General features: G+C 58.4%; 1 protein-coding gene and 1 long non-coding RNA gene across 2 annotated transcripts; both read left to right on the plus strand.

Moving 5' to 3' along the window:
* The first annotated feature begins 6 nt into the window (after positions 1-6).
* Positions 7-3257, plus strand: LOC311446054. Its single transcript, XR_014698732.1, has 2 exons — positions 7-576; positions 1429-3257. It is a non-coding gene; the product is annotated as an uncharacterized lncRNA (long non-coding RNA).
* A 3541-nt stretch (positions 3258-6798) lies between these two features.
* Positions 6799-11296, plus strand: LOC311446298 (carbonic anhydrase 15-like). Its single transcript, XM_084539271.1, has 8 exons — positions 6799-7083; positions 8405-8440; positions 9070-9240; positions 9341-9501; positions 9837-9929; positions 10194-10260; positions 10417-10583; positions 10860-11296. Exons 1-8 carry the CDS (start codon positions 7017-7019, stop codon positions 11064-11066), a joined length of 969 nt encoding a protein of 322 aa, XP_084395397.1. The 5' UTR covers positions 6799-7016; the 3' UTR covers positions 11067-11296.
* Positions 11297-17612: the final 6316 nt, after the last annotated feature.

Here is a 17612-nt window from a genome sequence, read left to right on the forward strand (position 1 = left end):
AGTAACGATGAGAAATCATACTTGTATGACAAATCCTAACCCACTATTGTGGTTTCCCAGTGCAGCTGACTTTTCCCTACTGAATATGCTGCTACTTTCTATTCTGTGTCTTGCCTATAGGCTTATACTGTATTTGAGGATTGGTCTTGACAATTCAACTCCTTTTGCACAGAAAACTGTGAGTTTCATTATTGAGATCATATCTGGAGTCTTGACGTTCAGACACTTGCTAACGATCTTGAATCCATTGGAGAGTGAATCACAGTTCTTGTGTGCGCTGCTGCCGCGCGAGTAGGAGGAAGCACTGTTAGGAAGCCTCTCCGCCTGGAGTCGTACCACCACGGCGCGTCCTGTTCTCTGGTTTGACTGGCTCTAACGTGAGCAGCACGAAATGAGAGGAGCAATTCTCCACCCTGGGGGATCTGTTACCATCTCCTCCTCTGAGATCAAGTCCTGGTCTAACGAAGTGGATGGATAGCAGTAGTGAGAACCATGCATACAAATTGAGCATTTCTGAAGTATGAAAATAAAGCGGGTTTTGTGCATTTTTGAGCACATTCATACGTTTTATACATTGTATGTACTGATTTTTCTTTAGTTTTATAGGTACGAATGCGTGTGCGTGCGTGCGTGTGTCTCTGGGTGGCGATATATATATAAAAATATATATACACTGTAGACGGTACCCTTTGTGCTGCGTCCAGCTAGGTGAAGCTAAGCACTGGGATATAAACTAGGCTCTTAGGGTTAATACTTCTCTGAAGCTGGCTACACTCTGTTGTAGGACAGGATGTGATAGTGTACACTTAAGTAGGATGCAAAGTCTATGCTACTACAATCTGTTCCTGAAAATATTTTGTTAGCAGTGCAAATTAGAAAATTTCTAATTCCTTTTGAAGCCAGATGGAACATTCATTCTCCGTAGTATCCTAGCGCAATAACAAAAAGCCTTTTGGCTTGGTTTAGTCTCTGAAGCTGTGTTTTGTGGTTGAGGTGAACAGATACCTTACCTCACACATCTCATAACACTGCAGGAATCTGTTCAATATATATTTTTTTTATTTTACTTTTGGTTCTGTGGTGAATTTATTGAAAATAAGCTCTGTTACGATTTGTAACTTCATGATAGCTCCCGGCTATAGTTGTTCCAAATGCGGGCTTCTTTGTAGAAGCCTCAGTGTAATATTTTTCCTATAGCTTCTGAGCCTTTCCCACTTCTATGGTGGCACAGAGGCTGCGACTTTCTCTCTTTTTCCCTATCCTTCTTCATCTTAACTGTAAACGAGGGAGATCTTGCCTTGAATGGAGCAGCTCACTAAGTACAGCTCTTGTTTACCTCTCAGTGAGCTTCTAATTTGGCAATAAAAATGTCATTTATTTCCCATTTTAACGTAGCTTTTTCACATTGAGTATTCTCTCTTGGAGCAGAGAACGTCACAACTGCTAAGACTTCTGGACCAACTGGGGAAGGATTAGTTTTCTTGACAGCAGTTGACTCCTCAGCAAAACTTCCTTGCCCTTGGCAAGGTGACTGGTACGTAACTTTGTTCTGAGCGCCAATTAAAGGGGTTGAAGCTTGATGCTTGCCTGAGGAAGACCTTACTGTTTTGATTGCCATTAGATTGATGAGATCTTTTAGAGTTATTGTGCATTGATTTTTATTTTTTGTCTCCCCATCACCATTCACTTCTCTGGATGTTTTTCTTATCTACTGGTGCATCCCCAATCTTCCTGCAGATACAGCAGGGGAGGTTCCATTACCTTATCGTTCCTTGCAGCACAAATGAGCAAAGAGGGCATTTCTCTTTGAATGTTCCTGACCACAATCTATCTTGTCAGGTGTCAGTACTCTGTCCTGTGCAGGGCTCACGCATCCCATTGTGGCCTCTAACAAAACCGTTCCTCAGTTTCCCCTTCCTTACTACATACTGTGGTGCCATATTGAGGTCTCTGCTGTTCCTTCACGGGCAGTCATAGATATTCACTTGTATCGGTGTTATCAGTGATACATGTACGCAGTCTCACAGCAGCCTCTCTTTTTTTAATAGGTGAGTTGTAGAATATTGTAATGTTAGAAAGACAGTGGGTTTAGTTCTGTGCTAGAAGATCAAAATTGTCATTCAGATGTACAAAGAACTTGTCTGTGTAATGTTCGGTTGTGTCTAGTCCTGAGTCTCAGACGATTCCTTTATCCATTTGTGACAGGGCGCTGGTCGAGAAGAAAAAAGAAGCAGGTGATTTTTTTTCCTGAAGGCTTAATCTTACAGTCTGTGCACAGGCAGCATTCCTGGAAGTCACTGGGCTCTGCCTGAGCCAGTGGCACAGGGCTGCCCAATTCATGCATCTCTGAAGTTTCACCTGGGAAGAAATTGTTTTTGTGACCAGTAACTTACTGTTCTTTTCCCATCTGTTAATTGAATTTGAAGCTGTTTTAAAAACTGTTTTTATCTTTCAGAAGTCATTTTTTTCAGTGATAAAGCCCTGAAATTCTGATGTTTTCTCATATGATCCATAACATCTCTTTTTTTTTTCAGTTGCTGAAATGTATTTTTTCCTCTCTACTTAGCTAAAGAACATGAAATATACAGAAATTTCTTTTAAATATCCCTTGCAAGTTGGGAACTGGACCCTAAAATTAGAACAGATCAGTGTAGAGGAGGCAAATCAATCAAAGTTCATACATTCTGCTTCCACCGTTACCCAGTTCCAAACGAAATCTGTGTTTCTTTGGAGTAGATGCATTCAGCGGTGAGGATCTGCTTCCCCTAACAATATTCTGCATTAGCTGCCTGCTACGGTACGACATAGCTTTAATTTTCCAGTATTGTGCACCTTGAACGTTGAGTGGGTTGGAGTTGATGCCAGCAGAGATGCTGCACTTGCAGCCTGCGTGCATGGCCATGCTGCACTGTAATCTGAATGTCAGACTTGTGTATGCCTGGGAGGCTGAGAGAGAGAATGAGACACTGCTTTTTACCTTCTCTTGGAAAATAATTTTAGCCAACGCTGCATTTGCAGGCTTCTCCTGTGTAGTTGGTTTGTGACTGGATTTAACTGTGGCAGTGTATAAAAGATTTTGATATTCTGTGAAATACCATGTAGAATTTAAATTTGATACTATGATAATTCAGTCCCTGTGACACTGTTTTTTTGTTTTAACTTCTTTCTTTGGGGTTGGCACTAATCTTTCTTTTTCTCAAGATGCTGTGAGAAACATTTCATCCAAATGCCAAATAAATTGTGTTCTGTAAGACAAACTGTCCGTTTCGCTGTTTCCTGATTTCTCGCACTGGCGTGGTTCTTTAGCAATGTGAAGGAAGCCTTGTTAGGTGCACTTCCAGACCATGACCTTGCCAAAAGATCAGTAGACTCGTTTGGTTTCAAACAGGGTGGCTGTAGAAGTGTCTGTGTACAAATACCAGTGGCATTTACCTGTAATAATGTAACTTGAAGAAAGTCTGGTGTTAATAACCGTGAAGGCCAGGTGCAGCCCCTTCCTGCTGCCCTCATGGAGCTGCTGTGAGCCTGTGGAAGGAGCAGAAGCGGGGCAGGAGCTGTTCGAGGCAGTGGCAGGTGGGACAGGAGGGAGCTGAGCCCTGCAGCTCACCATGGCCTGCATGGAGCAACCGGGCTCTCGGGCAGCATCGAGAGTGCCTGATCCTGCCTGGGGACTGATGTTTAACCAGCAGGGATCACAACTATGTGCCCATGGCCTCCAGAGCCCCTTGTCAGCACTGATCTCTTGTCACAAGTTGTGTGTCACTGACAGAAAAACCTGACGGGAGCTCCCCTGTCCCAACCTCGAGCTATTCCAAAGCGCCCCTTTGTCCTGAAGCTTCCAAAGGGAAGGTTGGGGCTGTGCCCCGGGCCTGGCCCTGCTGCAGGGCGAGCTCCGGCCTTCATCCTGTGCAGGGGAAGCCTCGGGGGGCCCGGAGCAGCCTTGGGGCAGCGGCGGGGCTTTGGCAGGGGGCTCGTGTGGGCAGCAGGGGGCAGGAGCGAGCCGCCGGGCGGGCAGGGCCCGGGCCCTGTACCTGTCCCTGTCCCTGTCCCTGAGGCCCCTCACCGCCCTCACGGGGCCGCCTGGCGGCAGGGCCGTGCCCGGGAGGCCTTGGTGGAAAAATAAGTCCCTTTAAGCTGTTGTGTGGCTTTAGGGATGCGAGACTGCAGCTGCAGCACGGATTTCCCCTGCCATCCCCTGAGCCCTGCAGCCCCTCCGGTGCCTGCGTGCCCCTATCCTTGTGGCAGCGCTCAGCAGCCTTCTGGCCTCCTCAGGGCTGGGAACACAATCCCAGCCCCAAACTGGGCTCCATTCCTAGGGCTGTGTAGGGTCAAATCCCCTTTAGCTGGGGGAGGTAACCAAAGAACGGAGCTCCCACTCCCAGCAAGGTCTCGGGGAGCTGCTTTCGGGGCTGGGGAAGGAGCTGTGGCTCCTTAACGCATGGTCCAGCCCTGGCCAAGGGGACGGTGGTGTGGCTCCGGGCTGGGGCTGAGCTCATGGAAACACTCGGTCACTGGGCTCGGTGCCTGCCGAGAGGTCTGTGGGATGCTCCAGGCTGTGCCCGAGCTCTGCTGGTGGCTCGGTGGCCGCAGGATGCGCTCATTGCTGAACGCCGGCCAGCACACGGTGTCACTGCCGCCACCGTGCCACCGCTCGCCATCTCCTGCCCGCAGAGTTTTGGGGTGACAGGAGGCGAGGTGTCATTCACTGCCGGTGCCACAGGCAGACACAGCGTTTGGCCCCGGGGTGCCAGGCGGTGCAGGGGGGCGATGGGGCCGCACGCAGCTGCTGCCCACACTGCCGCCTTTGTGCGGGCACCGGGTGCTGCTGCACTCCCTGCCCTGGCTCTCCGGCCACGCCAGCTTACTGCCAACAGCAGAGCAAAGTCAGGAGCCACCAGGGTATTTATTCTGCTCGGGCTCCGTCTCCCTGCTGCTCTCACACAACGCTCTGTGCACCCATCCTTGGGCTGCCTGACCCACACAGCACTGCTCTGGCTGCTCCAGTCCTTGTCTTGCTGCTGTCCTGCTCACCCCACGTCCCTGGCCGGGCTCAGCGCAGGATTCACCGCCGGGAGCTGCTCTTGGCACTGCCACGTGTTGGTGCAACACTCGCTGATGGTGCCTGTGGCGGGGGTTCCCAGCAGGGTGGCACCGTGCCCACGTCTGATCGATGGCTGCAGCTTCAGAAACTATTTTTATTTTTCAGAGCCTTTTTTTTTTTTTTTTTTTTTTTTCCTATAATGGCTCTCTCCCTTCATGCTGGTGCGCACGCATGCCAGCGGGAGCTCACCTCCTGCTGGCTCCTGCGCAGCAGGGTGATGGACGTGGTTTCTCCGTGAGGACAGCGCGGAGCTGCAGGGTTCAGCTGTGAGCCCCCCGCCACCATCACAGCAGCAGCAGCAGCAGGCCGGGAAGCACAGAGCAGCTCCTGGAAGGTTTGATCTGGTTCCTATAGAAACTGCAGGCTGCTCCAGCCTGGTGCAGCGGGAGGGCACTGGGACGGGTGGGAGCAGGTACGGACTCTTCTTGTGGGGCCGTCGTGGGACAGGGGGCTCATCCCTGCTGGGCATCTCCGCGTGGTGCTCCTGGCCATGTGTCCTCTGTGGTAGCATCTCTGCTTCTGCCTGCCTTGCCAGAAATAAGCACCAGAGAAACTCTGTGCCCTGGAGAATGCCCTGGGGTGGGGAATAGCCCCGGGCCCATTGGCAGGGAGGGTGCATGGAGGGGAGGGGGTGTACAGCGCGGCCACCCCCTGCTGTGGACACAGTGATGGCCAGGGGCAGAGGGATACTGGGTGACACTGGGTATGGCTGGGGCAGTGGCTCTGCCTGGGGAGGGGGACAAGCATGCCCCAAAGAGCCCCATAGAGGTGAGCCCAGCCTTTGACGTTGTCCCTGCAGCAAGTGGCAGAGCTGAGCTGCAGTGAGTCCCCGGCCAAGCCACCAGCAGGACGCTTGTTTCTGCGGCCCTTGTGTCGGTGCCGAGGTTTATTTATCCTGGCAGCACTGCCAAGCTCTGAGCCAGGACGTGAGTACCTGCAAGAGATGAGGGATGAGCCCTGTGGCCTCCTTTTTCACTGCTGTCTGAAGAAAGCTGGGATATTTTAGGATAATGTGACAGCACCACAATCCTGCACGTTCACTCCCCTTCCTACCTACCCTCTGCAGGAGAATAACTCTTTCGTTGGGATAAGAGCTCCCCTGGGACATGACCCCCCCCCATGGGGGCTCTGGGGGCACAGGCTGTGAGGCACTGCCTCTACGGCCCCACTCAGGAAAGTGGCCACTTCCCAAACCAGCCCTGGCCGAGGTATCACGGGGGTGAGCTGGGTTTGGCCCGTGGGTCCCCATGGCCCTGCCTGGCCCCAGCTCCTGCCGTGAGCCCCCTAGCAGGGGGGCAGCACCGCAGGCAGCTCCTGGTGGGTTCCAGTGCCATGCTGGGGGTGAAGGCTGTCGCAAGCTCCTTTGCACGAGTGTGTGTGCATGCAAGGAGTGGGGAAAGGATGGGGCAGCCCCAATCCTCTCTGAATACCGATGGTCCTGCAGGAGCCTGTCCGTGGCCCTGCACAGGGCTGGGGGTGCAGTGGGGATGCTGCAAACCCCCGCTTTAGGGATGGAGAGCATCCCTAAGGGGATGGGATGCCTGCGGCACCCCTGCCACCCTCTTGGCCCCCAGGAGGGCAGCAGGCCGGGCAGGTTGGTGCAGCCCCAGGGCTTTGGGAGGCTGCCGCTGCCCTGCTGCTCCTGGCTGCCCACACGTGCCAGCCCGGGCAGGGGCCTGGCACTGCGCACAGGGGCTGGCTGGGGGCCGGGCGCTCCCTGCTCCCTCCTAGCAGACGAGGAGTTAAAAACTCAGCCCTTGTGATGAATATTTAACAGCAGTGCTCAGGCTGGAGCTGAGGATTTCTCCGGGGCTGGCAGCGCTGCATCCCGCCCCAGCCCTGCCGCCCGCCCGGGCGCACTGCGGAGGAGGACGGGGCATCACGGCGGGGTGGCCGGCACGGCCCTGCTGCTGGCATGGGGCCGCAGGGGCTGGGGATAACTTTTGTGACTTTGCCTCTTGTCATCCGAGCGGCCACGGGAGGTGAGATGCGCTGCCTGCCCGCTGCGCTGCTGGTGCCTGGGGTGGCCGGAGGGACGGGCGTGGGGCGCGGGTGCCAGCGGTTTGTTCCCCTTCCACCTGTCAGGGAGTGGATATGGGTCCAGAAGGCTTGGGACTGGGGGACCTGGTCCTGCCCCATCCCTGCAGGACATCCCTGTCCCCACTGTGCTGCCGGGTTGGGGAGGTATTGGCCCTGCTAAGAGGTGGCTGGGTGGGTGCTGATCGGGTCGGGTGGGCATTCAGGAACTTGGGATTTGGGATGCAACCCAGGGAATGTCACCGTGGGTGAAACCTCCAAGTAGCCTGGGGCTTCTGTGCTGGGCTAGGGCATGCGGGCACCCTGCTTTGGGATGAGACTGGTAGCAGCAGGCGCTCATCTGGCTCCTGCCAGGGGATGCTTGTGGTGGGGCAAGGGCAGCATGCTGCGGCTCTGAGGGATCCCGAGAAGCTCAGCTCCCACTGCATGGGGAGGAAAGCCCAAAATCCCTGTCCTGGGGACAGTCCGAGTCTGGCACCATCCCGCTCCAGACCCTCTGAGGCTGCTGTGCATCAGGGATCTGGATGCGGGGCCGCAGGCCGGGCTGTCAGCAGCACAGGTGGTGCAGGAAGGGCTCAGCGGGGGCTGCCTGCCTGGCCCATCCCTGCGGGTGGCTGCGAAGGGCCGAGGCCAGGGGCTGCTCTGTGCCACTGCTCCCCCGGCACAGCATCCGCACCCTGCAGCCAGTCCCTGCGGGCACGTGTGGTGCCGGGGGGGCCGTGCTGCCACGCAGGGATTTGGGGCCGGTTGGTGGGACTGCGATGGGAGCAAAGCCCGCAGCCCTGGGAGCTCCAGCTCCACGGTGTTCCCGCTTCCCTGCCGCACTGAAGCCCGGCGTGGAGCGAGTCCCCGTGCTGCCTGCCTCTGAGCGCTGACAGCAGCGCTGGTGGGAGGGAAGCGGCTCTGGATGAGGATGCTCCAGGCGACGGGGCGAGCGTTGTCCCCGTGGCGTGGGTGCAGACCTGCCCACGGCCACCCCTGCGTGCTGCAGCCACCTCCTGCTGCCTGACCAGCCGTGGGGGCACTGAGGGTGCTGCAGCCCCCCATGACTGCCTCCCCCCTCGGGCTGGGGCTGCGGAGATGGGGCCCGGCCACCCCCAGGGGGTGACCCAAATTGCACAGAGCTGCCCGGGAAGGCAGAGAGGGGGTGAGCATGCAGTAATGCCAACACCAAGTGGGGCTCAGGTGGCTGAGGGGGGTTTCTCTGCAACAAGAGGGGTTTTGGGGTGCCCCCGCGGCCCCCCTGACCCGTGCTCTCTCCCGCAGGGCAGTGGTGCTACGACTCGCAGGACCCCAAATGTGGTGAGTGGGGACAGCCCCAGCACAAGGGCACGGCTCTGTTTTGGTGCCCTCCCTGCCTTGAGAGGCACCTGCCCTCGGTACGCCTGGGGGCACATTGTTTGGAAGAACACAAATAGCTTGTAAAAGGTTAATTAAGGCTCAAGGAGCATTTAATCAGCTGTTACAGCCCAGCTGCTTTATAGCCCTTGGGTGCACGTGCACCGTGCCCGGCCACCGCAGCAGGTCAGCCGTGTCCAGGAGCGCGAGTGGCCGGGCTCTGCTTGTTGCTGCCCCGCAGAGATTTGACTTCACAACAATTAAACCAAGGCGGGCAGCGGCCAGGGCTGGTTTTGGCTGAGGAGCGGGGCTGGCGGGGGGCAGCCAGGGCTGCACAAAGCCGGCCACATGCCCCGGCAGAGCTGTGGGGACTGCTCCTTAATGAAGGCAGTGGGTAATGGGGAGCCTGCGGGGTGGGCAGCACGGGGGGGGGGCTGCAGCTCCCAAGGTTTCCAGCCAAAAACCTCCTCAGGGTAATGAGAGAAGGGATGGAGATGGTGCAGGGACTTCGGGGCCAGCTGGGGGCCTGGCCACCCTCATCCTTGTGTACCCCTGGGGGTGGAGGTAGCTCACACGGCCGTGCCCCCCCGCAGGCCCCAGCCACTGGAAGGAGCTGAAGGCCACGTGCGGCGGCAGCAAGCAGTCTCCAGTGAACATCAACAGGCGCCGGCTGCAGAGGGACAGCGGCCTCGGGGACATCGTCTTCGAGGGCTACGACCAGGCCCCCCCGGGCAAGTGGAAGCTGGTGAACAACGGGCACACGGGTGGGTGCTCTGCCCCCACAATGGGCTCAGCCCCCCGCCGGTGCTGCAGCTCTCCAGTGTCCCCACGGGGCCAGCCCTGTCCCTATCCCGTCCCTTGCAGTGATGCTGAGCCTGGAGGGTGAGCCGGCCTCCGAGCACATCGCCATCAGCGGCGGGGGCCTCCCCGGCCGGTACCGCGCGCTGCAGCTCCACTTCCACTGGGGCAGCCCGGCCGCAAATGGCTCCGAGCACACCCTGGACGGGCACCAGTTCCCCATGGAGGTAGGCGGGGAGCAGCCCCGGTGCCCACAGGGATCATGTCTCAAGTCGGGGAAGGGAGGGAGGGTGGGCGTGAGTGCGGCTCCACCAAACACCTTGGGATCCTCTTGGACAAACGAGCCTCTGTGCCTGTAAGGTATTTATGGTCTGTCAGAGTAGAGCAAAACTGACTCACTGCGGCTGGAGCAGATGCTCAGGCACACAGGCTGTGCATCCCCTTTCCCCCTTTCCCACCTCTGCCCCGGGCACATTGCTCTCCCAACCCAGTGCCTGGTGAGGTCAGGGTGAGGTGGGGGCTCGGCTGGGTACCCATGCTCAGCCCCTCTGTCTTTCCCCAGCTGCACATCGTCCACATCAACGCCAAGTACCGCACCCTGGGGGAGGCCAAGGGGCACCCGAGCGGGCTGGCTGTCCTGGGCTGCTTCTTCCAGGTAGGCTGGTGGTGGCTCACAGGGTTGGTGATCTCCAGCACCCGTGGGTTCAAGCAGAGCACTGCTGTGACCAGGGGCCAAGTGTCCCCAGAGGACCCGTATGTGTTCCCAAAAGCTCCTTAGGAAATGCCGGCTCTGGGCGATCCCTGCCTGAGCACCCCCCAACACCGTGTAAAGCAGGGGCCCCACTGCTAACTCCTCCACCCCACTGCCAGGCTGCAGAATGGGCTCTGCCCACCTGAACTGCTTGCTCTTGCCTTGCAGGTCTCTGAAGCCCCAAACCCCAACTACAACACAATTGTCAGTGGCCTGAGGAACATCTCCCACGCCGGTGAGGCATCCTTGTGCTCCTGCCCTGGGGCACGAGCAGGAGGGGAGGGGTCCGGGGGTGGGCTGGGGCAATGAGGGGGTTGTGGGGCAGTGGATGGGGGTGGCCCCGCTGTCCCCTGTCCTGGTGTGGGCTGAGTACCCACATCTCACCACGCAGGGCAGTCTGTGGACCTGGCCTCCACCTTCCGCCTGAGCACGCTGCTGCCACGCGCCAGCCGGCTCTCCAGGTACTACCGCTACCAGGGCTCCCTCACCACCCCCGACTGCAGCGAGGCCGTCGTCTGGACCGTGTTTGAGGAGCCCGTGGACATCGGCTGGGCGCAGGTAGAGTGGGCGGCCCTGCCGTGGGGCTGGAGAGCCTCAGGTGGCCAAAAGCCGTGCCATGAGCATCGTGCTCCTTGTGCGTTTCCTTACACCTGAACAATACAGGGGAGGTAAAGGGGATGTCTGCTCCTGGGGCACTGGGCTGGGCTGTGGGGCTGGGGGAGCTGAGCAGGGTGGGTGGATGAATTCACTTGGCCCCGTGTTTGAGCCATGTGTGCCCCAGGGTTGGGACACGCGGTGGCACGGCTCCCAACCCCACACCTCTCCCCCTGGCAGCTGTGGGCGTTCGTGAATACCGTCTACTTCCCGGCCTCGGGTGCTGTGCCCCAGAAGATGACCAACAACTACCGCCCGCCGCAGCCGCTCCACAGCCGCAAGGTTTTTGCCTCCAGGGACGCCACCTCCAGCCGCGGCTGCCCCTGCCACCTCCTGTCCCCGCTGCTCCTGCTGGCCCTGCTCAGCCCCCTCTCGCCATCCCCATAGGGTCCAGCACCCCCGCCCGTCACCTCCTGGCCCCCAAAATCTTTGCAAAGAAGCAAGGCGACGTCTGATTCATGGGAAATGGGGAAAAAAAATAAAAAAAAGCACGTTGGGGCAGCAGCTGGGCCAGAGTGCTGCAGCCCTGGCTGGTGTGGACGTGGGGCTCAGCCACCCTGTTGCGGGGCTATGGGGCCTGTCGGGGCTGGAATAAAGGCGAGCTCCTGGCCCCGTCACTGCCTCCGGCTCCATGTCCCTTCAGTGGTGATGGTGATGGGTACGTGGCACGGGGGGCTGCAGGGAGCTGGGGGCAGCAGGATGGGGCCAGGCTGGCTCTGCGATGGTGCACGGCTCTACCGTGAGCCCCAGGTGCCGAATCCTGGCCCAGCACGTGTCCCTGTGGTTGCCGTGTGTGCAGACGTGGCCACGTTGCCTCCCCCTGGGCCCTGTCATGGGGACGTGGCACATCTCAGCCCCGCGGGGTGCAGCACGGGGAATTTGTGGCCCTTTCCCAGAAGCTAATTTTAGGCCAGCAGAAACTGCTGCAGCTGTGCCTGCGCTGCCCTGCCCGCGCCTCGGGGCAGAGCCACACAGAGCGGTGACCCATCCTTACCGTGCTGATGCTCCAGGCCTTTCCAGCCTCTTTTGAAGTTATGGGAGTAAGAGCACAGGTCCTCGGCCAGCAGCAGAGGGGGGCTGCCTGGGCTTTTCTTCATTTCTGGGGGGAAAACGGTGCTGCAGGCCTGCACGGAGCCAGCCAGGGCTGGGGTGTGGGTGCGCTGCACATCCAGGGAGCCCAGGGGACCCCTGGCAGCCACAGAGCGTTTGTGGCCCCCACAGCCACTGCCCGAGCTTGGCTCCTTCAGGACAGCCCCTGGGAGAGGGCCACGGCAGGGTGGATGGGAACCCCTGGTGAGACGGAGCTTCCTGGGGGGCTGCAGCACCCATGGGTGCAGGAGGGTGCCTGAGTATCCCCCACGTCTGGCCTTTGGGCTCCCACTGAGGTCCACAGAGGGGAAGAGACATCTCAGGCAGGCGGCCTGGAAGGTGTCTGGCAATGACCCCATGCACTGACTGCAGACCAGGGCAGGGGACGAGCCTGAGCTGGGTCCAGACTGAGACCTTCCTGGAGGAGCAGTTTGTTGGACTCCGGGGGTGCTGGTGCTGCACCTGCACGGCCCGGCTTGGTCACTGCAGCCGAGCTCCGGCCGTCACCGCCCTGGAGCAGCGGCCGTGCTCAGGGCCCTGAGCACTGACCTGCCTGCAAGGGCTCCGTGAGTGCTGTGCAGGGGGTGAGAGGGTGCCTGGGGCCGGGGCCAGCCGGCACGTGTGGGGCCACGCTCGACCCTGCGTGCCTGCCCCTGGTGAACCACGGCCAGTGTGGGGGCTGCAGGCTGGTCCCTGCCACCTTGCCCTAGGGCAGCGTCCTCTGTGCCCTGTGGTGTCCCCACATTAAGGGGCTTTGAACATGCCCATGGGTGAGCCTGGGGAGGGGGACAGGGCCAGGAGCAGTGCAGGAAGCCCATTGTGTGTGGCTGGGGACAGCAGAGGCCCCAGGAAAATGTGGGGCACTGTGCAGCAGCGTGGCACAGAGCGGCCCTGGGCCCAGCAGGACCACTGGTGGCCTGTGGCTGGAGGGGACCAGTCTCTGTGGCCACAGTGGCACCGGGTGGCTCTGGAGAGTGAGGCACAAAGCCCTCTGGCCATGTGAGCCCCCCTCAGACACACACACACACAATTTCACTGCATCCATGGTTCAGCCTCAGTGTTCAACATGGCTACAGGATGGGCACTTTCATGGCCCAGTTTTAGAATCACCGCGTTGTTTGGGTAGGAAGGGACCTTAACATCCACCTTCCCCAGCCCCCTGCCATGGGCACGCCGCCTCCCACCACACCGGGTGTCCCAAAGGCCTGTCCAGCCTGGCCTTGGGCTCTTCAGGGATGGGGCAGCCACAGCTTCTCTGGGCAGCCTGGTGCAGAGCCTCACCGCCATTGAGTGAACAATTCCTTCCTGGTATCTAACCTAAACCTACTCTCTTTCAATTTAAGGCCATTACTTCTTGTGTTATCACTGCACTTTGCAGCATTTGCAGTGTTTGAGGTGCTTCTACAAACTGATGCACTGACATGCCCCCAGTTCCCTGCAGCAAAATGAGACCAGAGCCTGCTCTGGAGTCGGGGGGCAGAAGCTCTTCACCCCCCATTTTCCCAAAGCCCAGCAACCATCACTGGGGAGCTGCCTGGAAACCCCCTCTCTGAGCCATTGCCAAAATGGAGCCCAAAATGAGCTTCTGCTCCTGGCCCTGCTGGCTGCCATGCCAGGCAGCGGCGCTCTCAGTGCCGCGTGCTGGAAAGTTTGTTCCGAGGAAGCCGAGCGTGCTGTGGCCATGGCTATTCCTGGCCGCCAGCTGGTGTTTGGCCAAAGTGGCCACATGTTTTCGGCCAGGATGCGATTTTTAGCAAGAGAAAGTGCTGCCCCTGAGCCCCATGGCTGCGGTCAGCACATCTGGCCAGAGGGGAGCGCAGGCCCAGCTGTGGGGCTGGTGATGTGCAGCTGCACATACATGCGATGACCAGCTCGCGGTGCCCTTCTAAAAAGGCTGAAAAACATGGCAGAAACACTTAAAAAACAACACTTGGCCCAGGGAGGCTGCAGAGGGCTGGGGAAAGGCCGTCTGTCTGTCCGGGGATGGGGTGTGCTCAGAGCACGGTGGCTGCTGGCAGGGGCAGCGCTGTGTGGGGTGCAGGATCCAGCCCCGGGGTGCACACCACATCCCCATCACCTCCCGTGAGTTCCCCCCCATGCCACAACTCTGGCACTGTCAGGCTGTCAAAGTGGGGAGAAAAATCAGCATTTGGCTTAAAAACTTCCCCAAACGGCTCAGTGAAACAAGCACCTTGCTCATGCCCGAGGGCCTGGGGCAGAGCACATCGCTGCACACATTGCACACACGCTGGGCCTGGCCCCGCTCCTGCCTCCCCGCCGCCACCTCCCCAGCCCCAGCACTATGCCTGCTCCCGATGTGTCCCAACAGCAAGCTACAAACCCGTTCATGGGAGTCTTAAACAGTGATGAAGCTCAACTCACGTTCATTTTTCAGACGAGCTGTTTTCAGGACATCAAGAGATGGCTTTGTTGGCACACCTGCATCAGGAAACGTGGCTTTTTACAGTAAACACCGGCAGAAAACAAGTGTTTGCTTCCTTTCCAGAACAGGTGCATAGCTCTGTTGGGAGTTTTACTTTATTAACACGCTAAACTTGAAATGACAAATATTTTTAAGCAGCTCAGAGGTGTTTATTTTTGAGTTGGCTCAGCTTGTTTATGACCTGGACAAGCCATGCAGTTTCTATTTGTTGCTATTTACCGCCGCGCGGGCTGAGTGCATGGCTCCAGAAAAAAACATCCCAGCGGCAGGGCTGCTCGGGCTGCCCAGCTGTACAGCGGGCGGTTGCTGTTTTGCCACTGCCATGCAAATTTTCTCTTCTCTGAGAGCGGGCGATTTCGGTCAGGTGGTACTTGCTGCTGAGCCCGCCTGAAGCATTTATTAATTTCATTTAATTCCCCTTTAATCATGGTGCAATGGAAGCTGTGCTCTCTGAGCTGCCTGCAGCCAGGGATGTGCTGCAGGGGGAACATTCCTAATATATTTTATTTCACACATTCTGGGAAATCTGCTCCGTATTTTGGGATTCTTGAGTCTGCCTCGTGCATTTCATGGCAGGTCGCAGTGTCATGGACAAGCTCAGCCATGGCGCTGCCTGGAGGCAGGCAGGAATTACTGGAGTAATTCCATCTGTCAGCAAGGATTCAGGTTGACCCAGTGGTGGAGTGGGAACAGGGGGCCCAGCATGGGCAGGGCGTGGCACATGGGGACAGGGCCATGGGCAGAGCAGCGCACCCAGCCCCGGTTGTGTGGGGTTGGCGGTGCCGCATCCTGGGGGCCCTGTGCACTCGGTGAGGCAGGGTGTGCGTGTGTGTGTGCGTGTGTGTGTGTGTGTGTGCATGTGTGTGTATGTGCGTGTGTGTGCGTGTGTGTGTATGTGCTGGGTCGCCCAGGCTGGGCACCCACCCTGGCACGGTGCTGCCATCCCCAAGCAGAAGCCAAGCTCGACCCAGACCAGGCCAGCTCGGCCCAGCCCGAGGCGCGCGGCGCGGCGCTCACTTGGCGCGGCGCTCGCTCTGCTTCACACGTCAGCGCTCGCTGGAGACCGTTTCACTTCCTTTTTTTCTGCCAGCTCGGGCCCCCCAGCGCAAGTTTTGATTGGAGACTGGGGAGTAAATTTAGCTCGGGGACGCCCCGACCCCGCACAGCTGCACGGTGGGGCTGGTGGGGCCAGGGGCTCTCAGCACTGTGCGCCCCTGCAGCTGGAGACCCCTTGCAGCTGGATACGCTGCCCCACACCTTCCTGGAAAAGCTGGGGGGGGCGGGCAGCCCCCAGGGCCTCACACTCACCCTGTACCCTAAACCGAGCTGCCCCTCTGCCTGCTCCCACCGGCCAGCTGAGGCTATTCTGAGCACCCGGCTCTTGCTTTCGAGTTTCAGCCCTGTTGCCTCCAGGAAACTCGGCTATTTGCGTGGCTCACAGCTGCCGAGACAGGGCTGGGGACGCCCCCGCCCTGCTGTGCCCCGGCCCCGCTGCTGCTGCATGGCAGGAGCTGCTGCCACGTCGCCCCAACCCACCGAGCTCCCACGAGCTGGTGGGGATGCCCAGGCTCACCGGCAGTGAGATTTGGGGTGATGGGTGGGAAAAGAGAGCACGCCCCGGCTGGTTGGGGGCACAGATGTGGAGGGGATTTGGCCTTTTGGTAGAGAGAAACTACCCCCATTTATCAGCCCCCCCACCCGGAGCCCCCGCTGAGCCAGCACCACGACCCCCAGCCTGGGCGCGCAGCCCCCTGTGCAATCCAGACCCTGCGGGAGCACCAGCTGCCTCCGTCTGCAGCTAATTAAAGCCTTCCTGAAGCATGTCATTTACTAAATTAGGTCCCCCTCGATTTGAAATTAATGGCAAGCTGGGGAAAAAAAAGAAAAAGAAAAAAAAGGCGACTGTTTAAAATTTCACCAAAGGACACCGCAGATCGAGAGCGAGAGCTGCAGCTGGGTGCGGAGCCCCTGGGTTGTTTTCCATCAGCACGTTTTCTCGTTAGCAAGTCCCACCACAGCAGGGGGGTCAACTTGGGGGGGTCAGCCAGGGCGCTGCCGTGCCCCCACGGGTGGCACTGCCTCGCCCCATGCCAAGGCCCTGTTTTGGGTGCAAAGCAGCCCTGTTGCGGGAGGCAGGGCAGCACGGTGCTGTGATGTATAATTCAGCACGCTTTCCTCAGTGGGCTGCTGCTTACGGAAATGGTTTAGCAAAATCTTTTAATCAATAATTAGTGAGTTCCCCCCTCCAAAGTCTGAATTCCGAAGCCAGAGCCCAGCTCACAGCTGGGAACCCCTGCACAGTATTTTCCAGCCAGAGCCTCAGGGCACCATTTGCCAGATCTGTCAGGAGCACTGAGCCTCCAGCTTCCCGAGAGGGGAAGGAAAAGAAAAGCCACCCTCCCTGAGCCCATCTTGGCACTTGTGCCACTGCAGCAGGGCAGCCTGCAGCAGTTTGCCTCGGGGCTTGGCTTTGTAACCATGGGCAGAGGGCTGCGATTTGGGCAGGGACATGGGGCTGGCGGGGACCTGCGTGGCAGGGAGCTGCTGCCCAAGAGAGCCCCGGTGCCACGGAGGGGCTGTCTGAGGCCCTTCCTTTCCTGGCACGTCTGGGGTTGCTGCTCCAGCAGGCGCTGACCCCTTGGAGGTTTGGCCAGGCAAGGAGCAGGGCAGTGGGCAGAAGCTTTGCCCCCCCGGATCTGTAAGAGTTTGTATTTGGCAGGGTATTTGTACTGTAGTTTTGGCTTAATCTCCTGAGAAATCCTCGCGTAGGAGCTCTGCACCCCCTTGGCAGGTCCCAGCTCTCAGCTCAGGGACACGGCGACTGCAGGCCACAAGTCCGGCACATGCTGGGGGAGAACTGCTGGTCCCTGGGGAAATCCCAACAAAGAGGCACGGGGCACAAAGCAGGATTTCACCTTCCACTGACAAAACTCAATTGCTGGAGGAAGAAAATGAAATTGAGACCGATCCCATCCATCAAACACTGTCCTCAGTGCCATTGAGTGCACATCAATGTCTCCCAGCCCCTTCCCAAAGTGGAGAAAAGTCCCCCACATCACTGAAATGTCACAACTCCACAGTGAAGAAAACAGCCAGACTTGGCTTCAGTGCTGCACCAAGTGCAGGTGTCTGTGTCCCTCCTCCAGCATCGGTTTAAGGCCATACAAAAATCTCTGTCCTGAGAGTGTGGCCGGCCCCTGCTCCTGCACCCACCAACAGCTGGATGGAGACGTGGGGTGGGCAGAGGACAGGGTGGTGGGACAGATGGAGGTGTTGGTGTGGGTGGGTGAGTGGATGGAGGTGTTGGTGTAGATGGGATAGCGGGACGAACAGATGAATGTGTGGAGGTGTTGTGGTGGACGTGATAGATGGAGGTGTTTGCATGGACTGGGTGGGTGGAG

This window comes from Aythya ferina (genome assembly GCF_964211825.1).
Source record: "Aythya ferina genome assembly, chromosome: 17".
NCBI lineage: Eukaryota > Metazoa > Chordata > Aves > Anseriformes > Anatidae > Aythya > Aythya ferina.

Coding starts and splice junctions, on each gene's coding strand:
- LOC311446298 (XM_084539271.1), top strand. CDS start 7,017: ATGGGGCCGCAGGGGCTGGGGATAACTTTTGTGACTTTGCCTCTTGTC. Junction 8,441..9,069: donor CTCGCAGGACCCCAAATGTG/GTGAGTGGGGAC, acceptor GCCCCCCCGCAG/GCCCCAGCCACTGGAAGGAG. Junction 9,241..9,340: donor GGTGAACAACGGGCACACGG/GTGGGTGCTCTG, acceptor CGTCCCTTGCAG/TGATGCTGAGCCTGGAGGGT.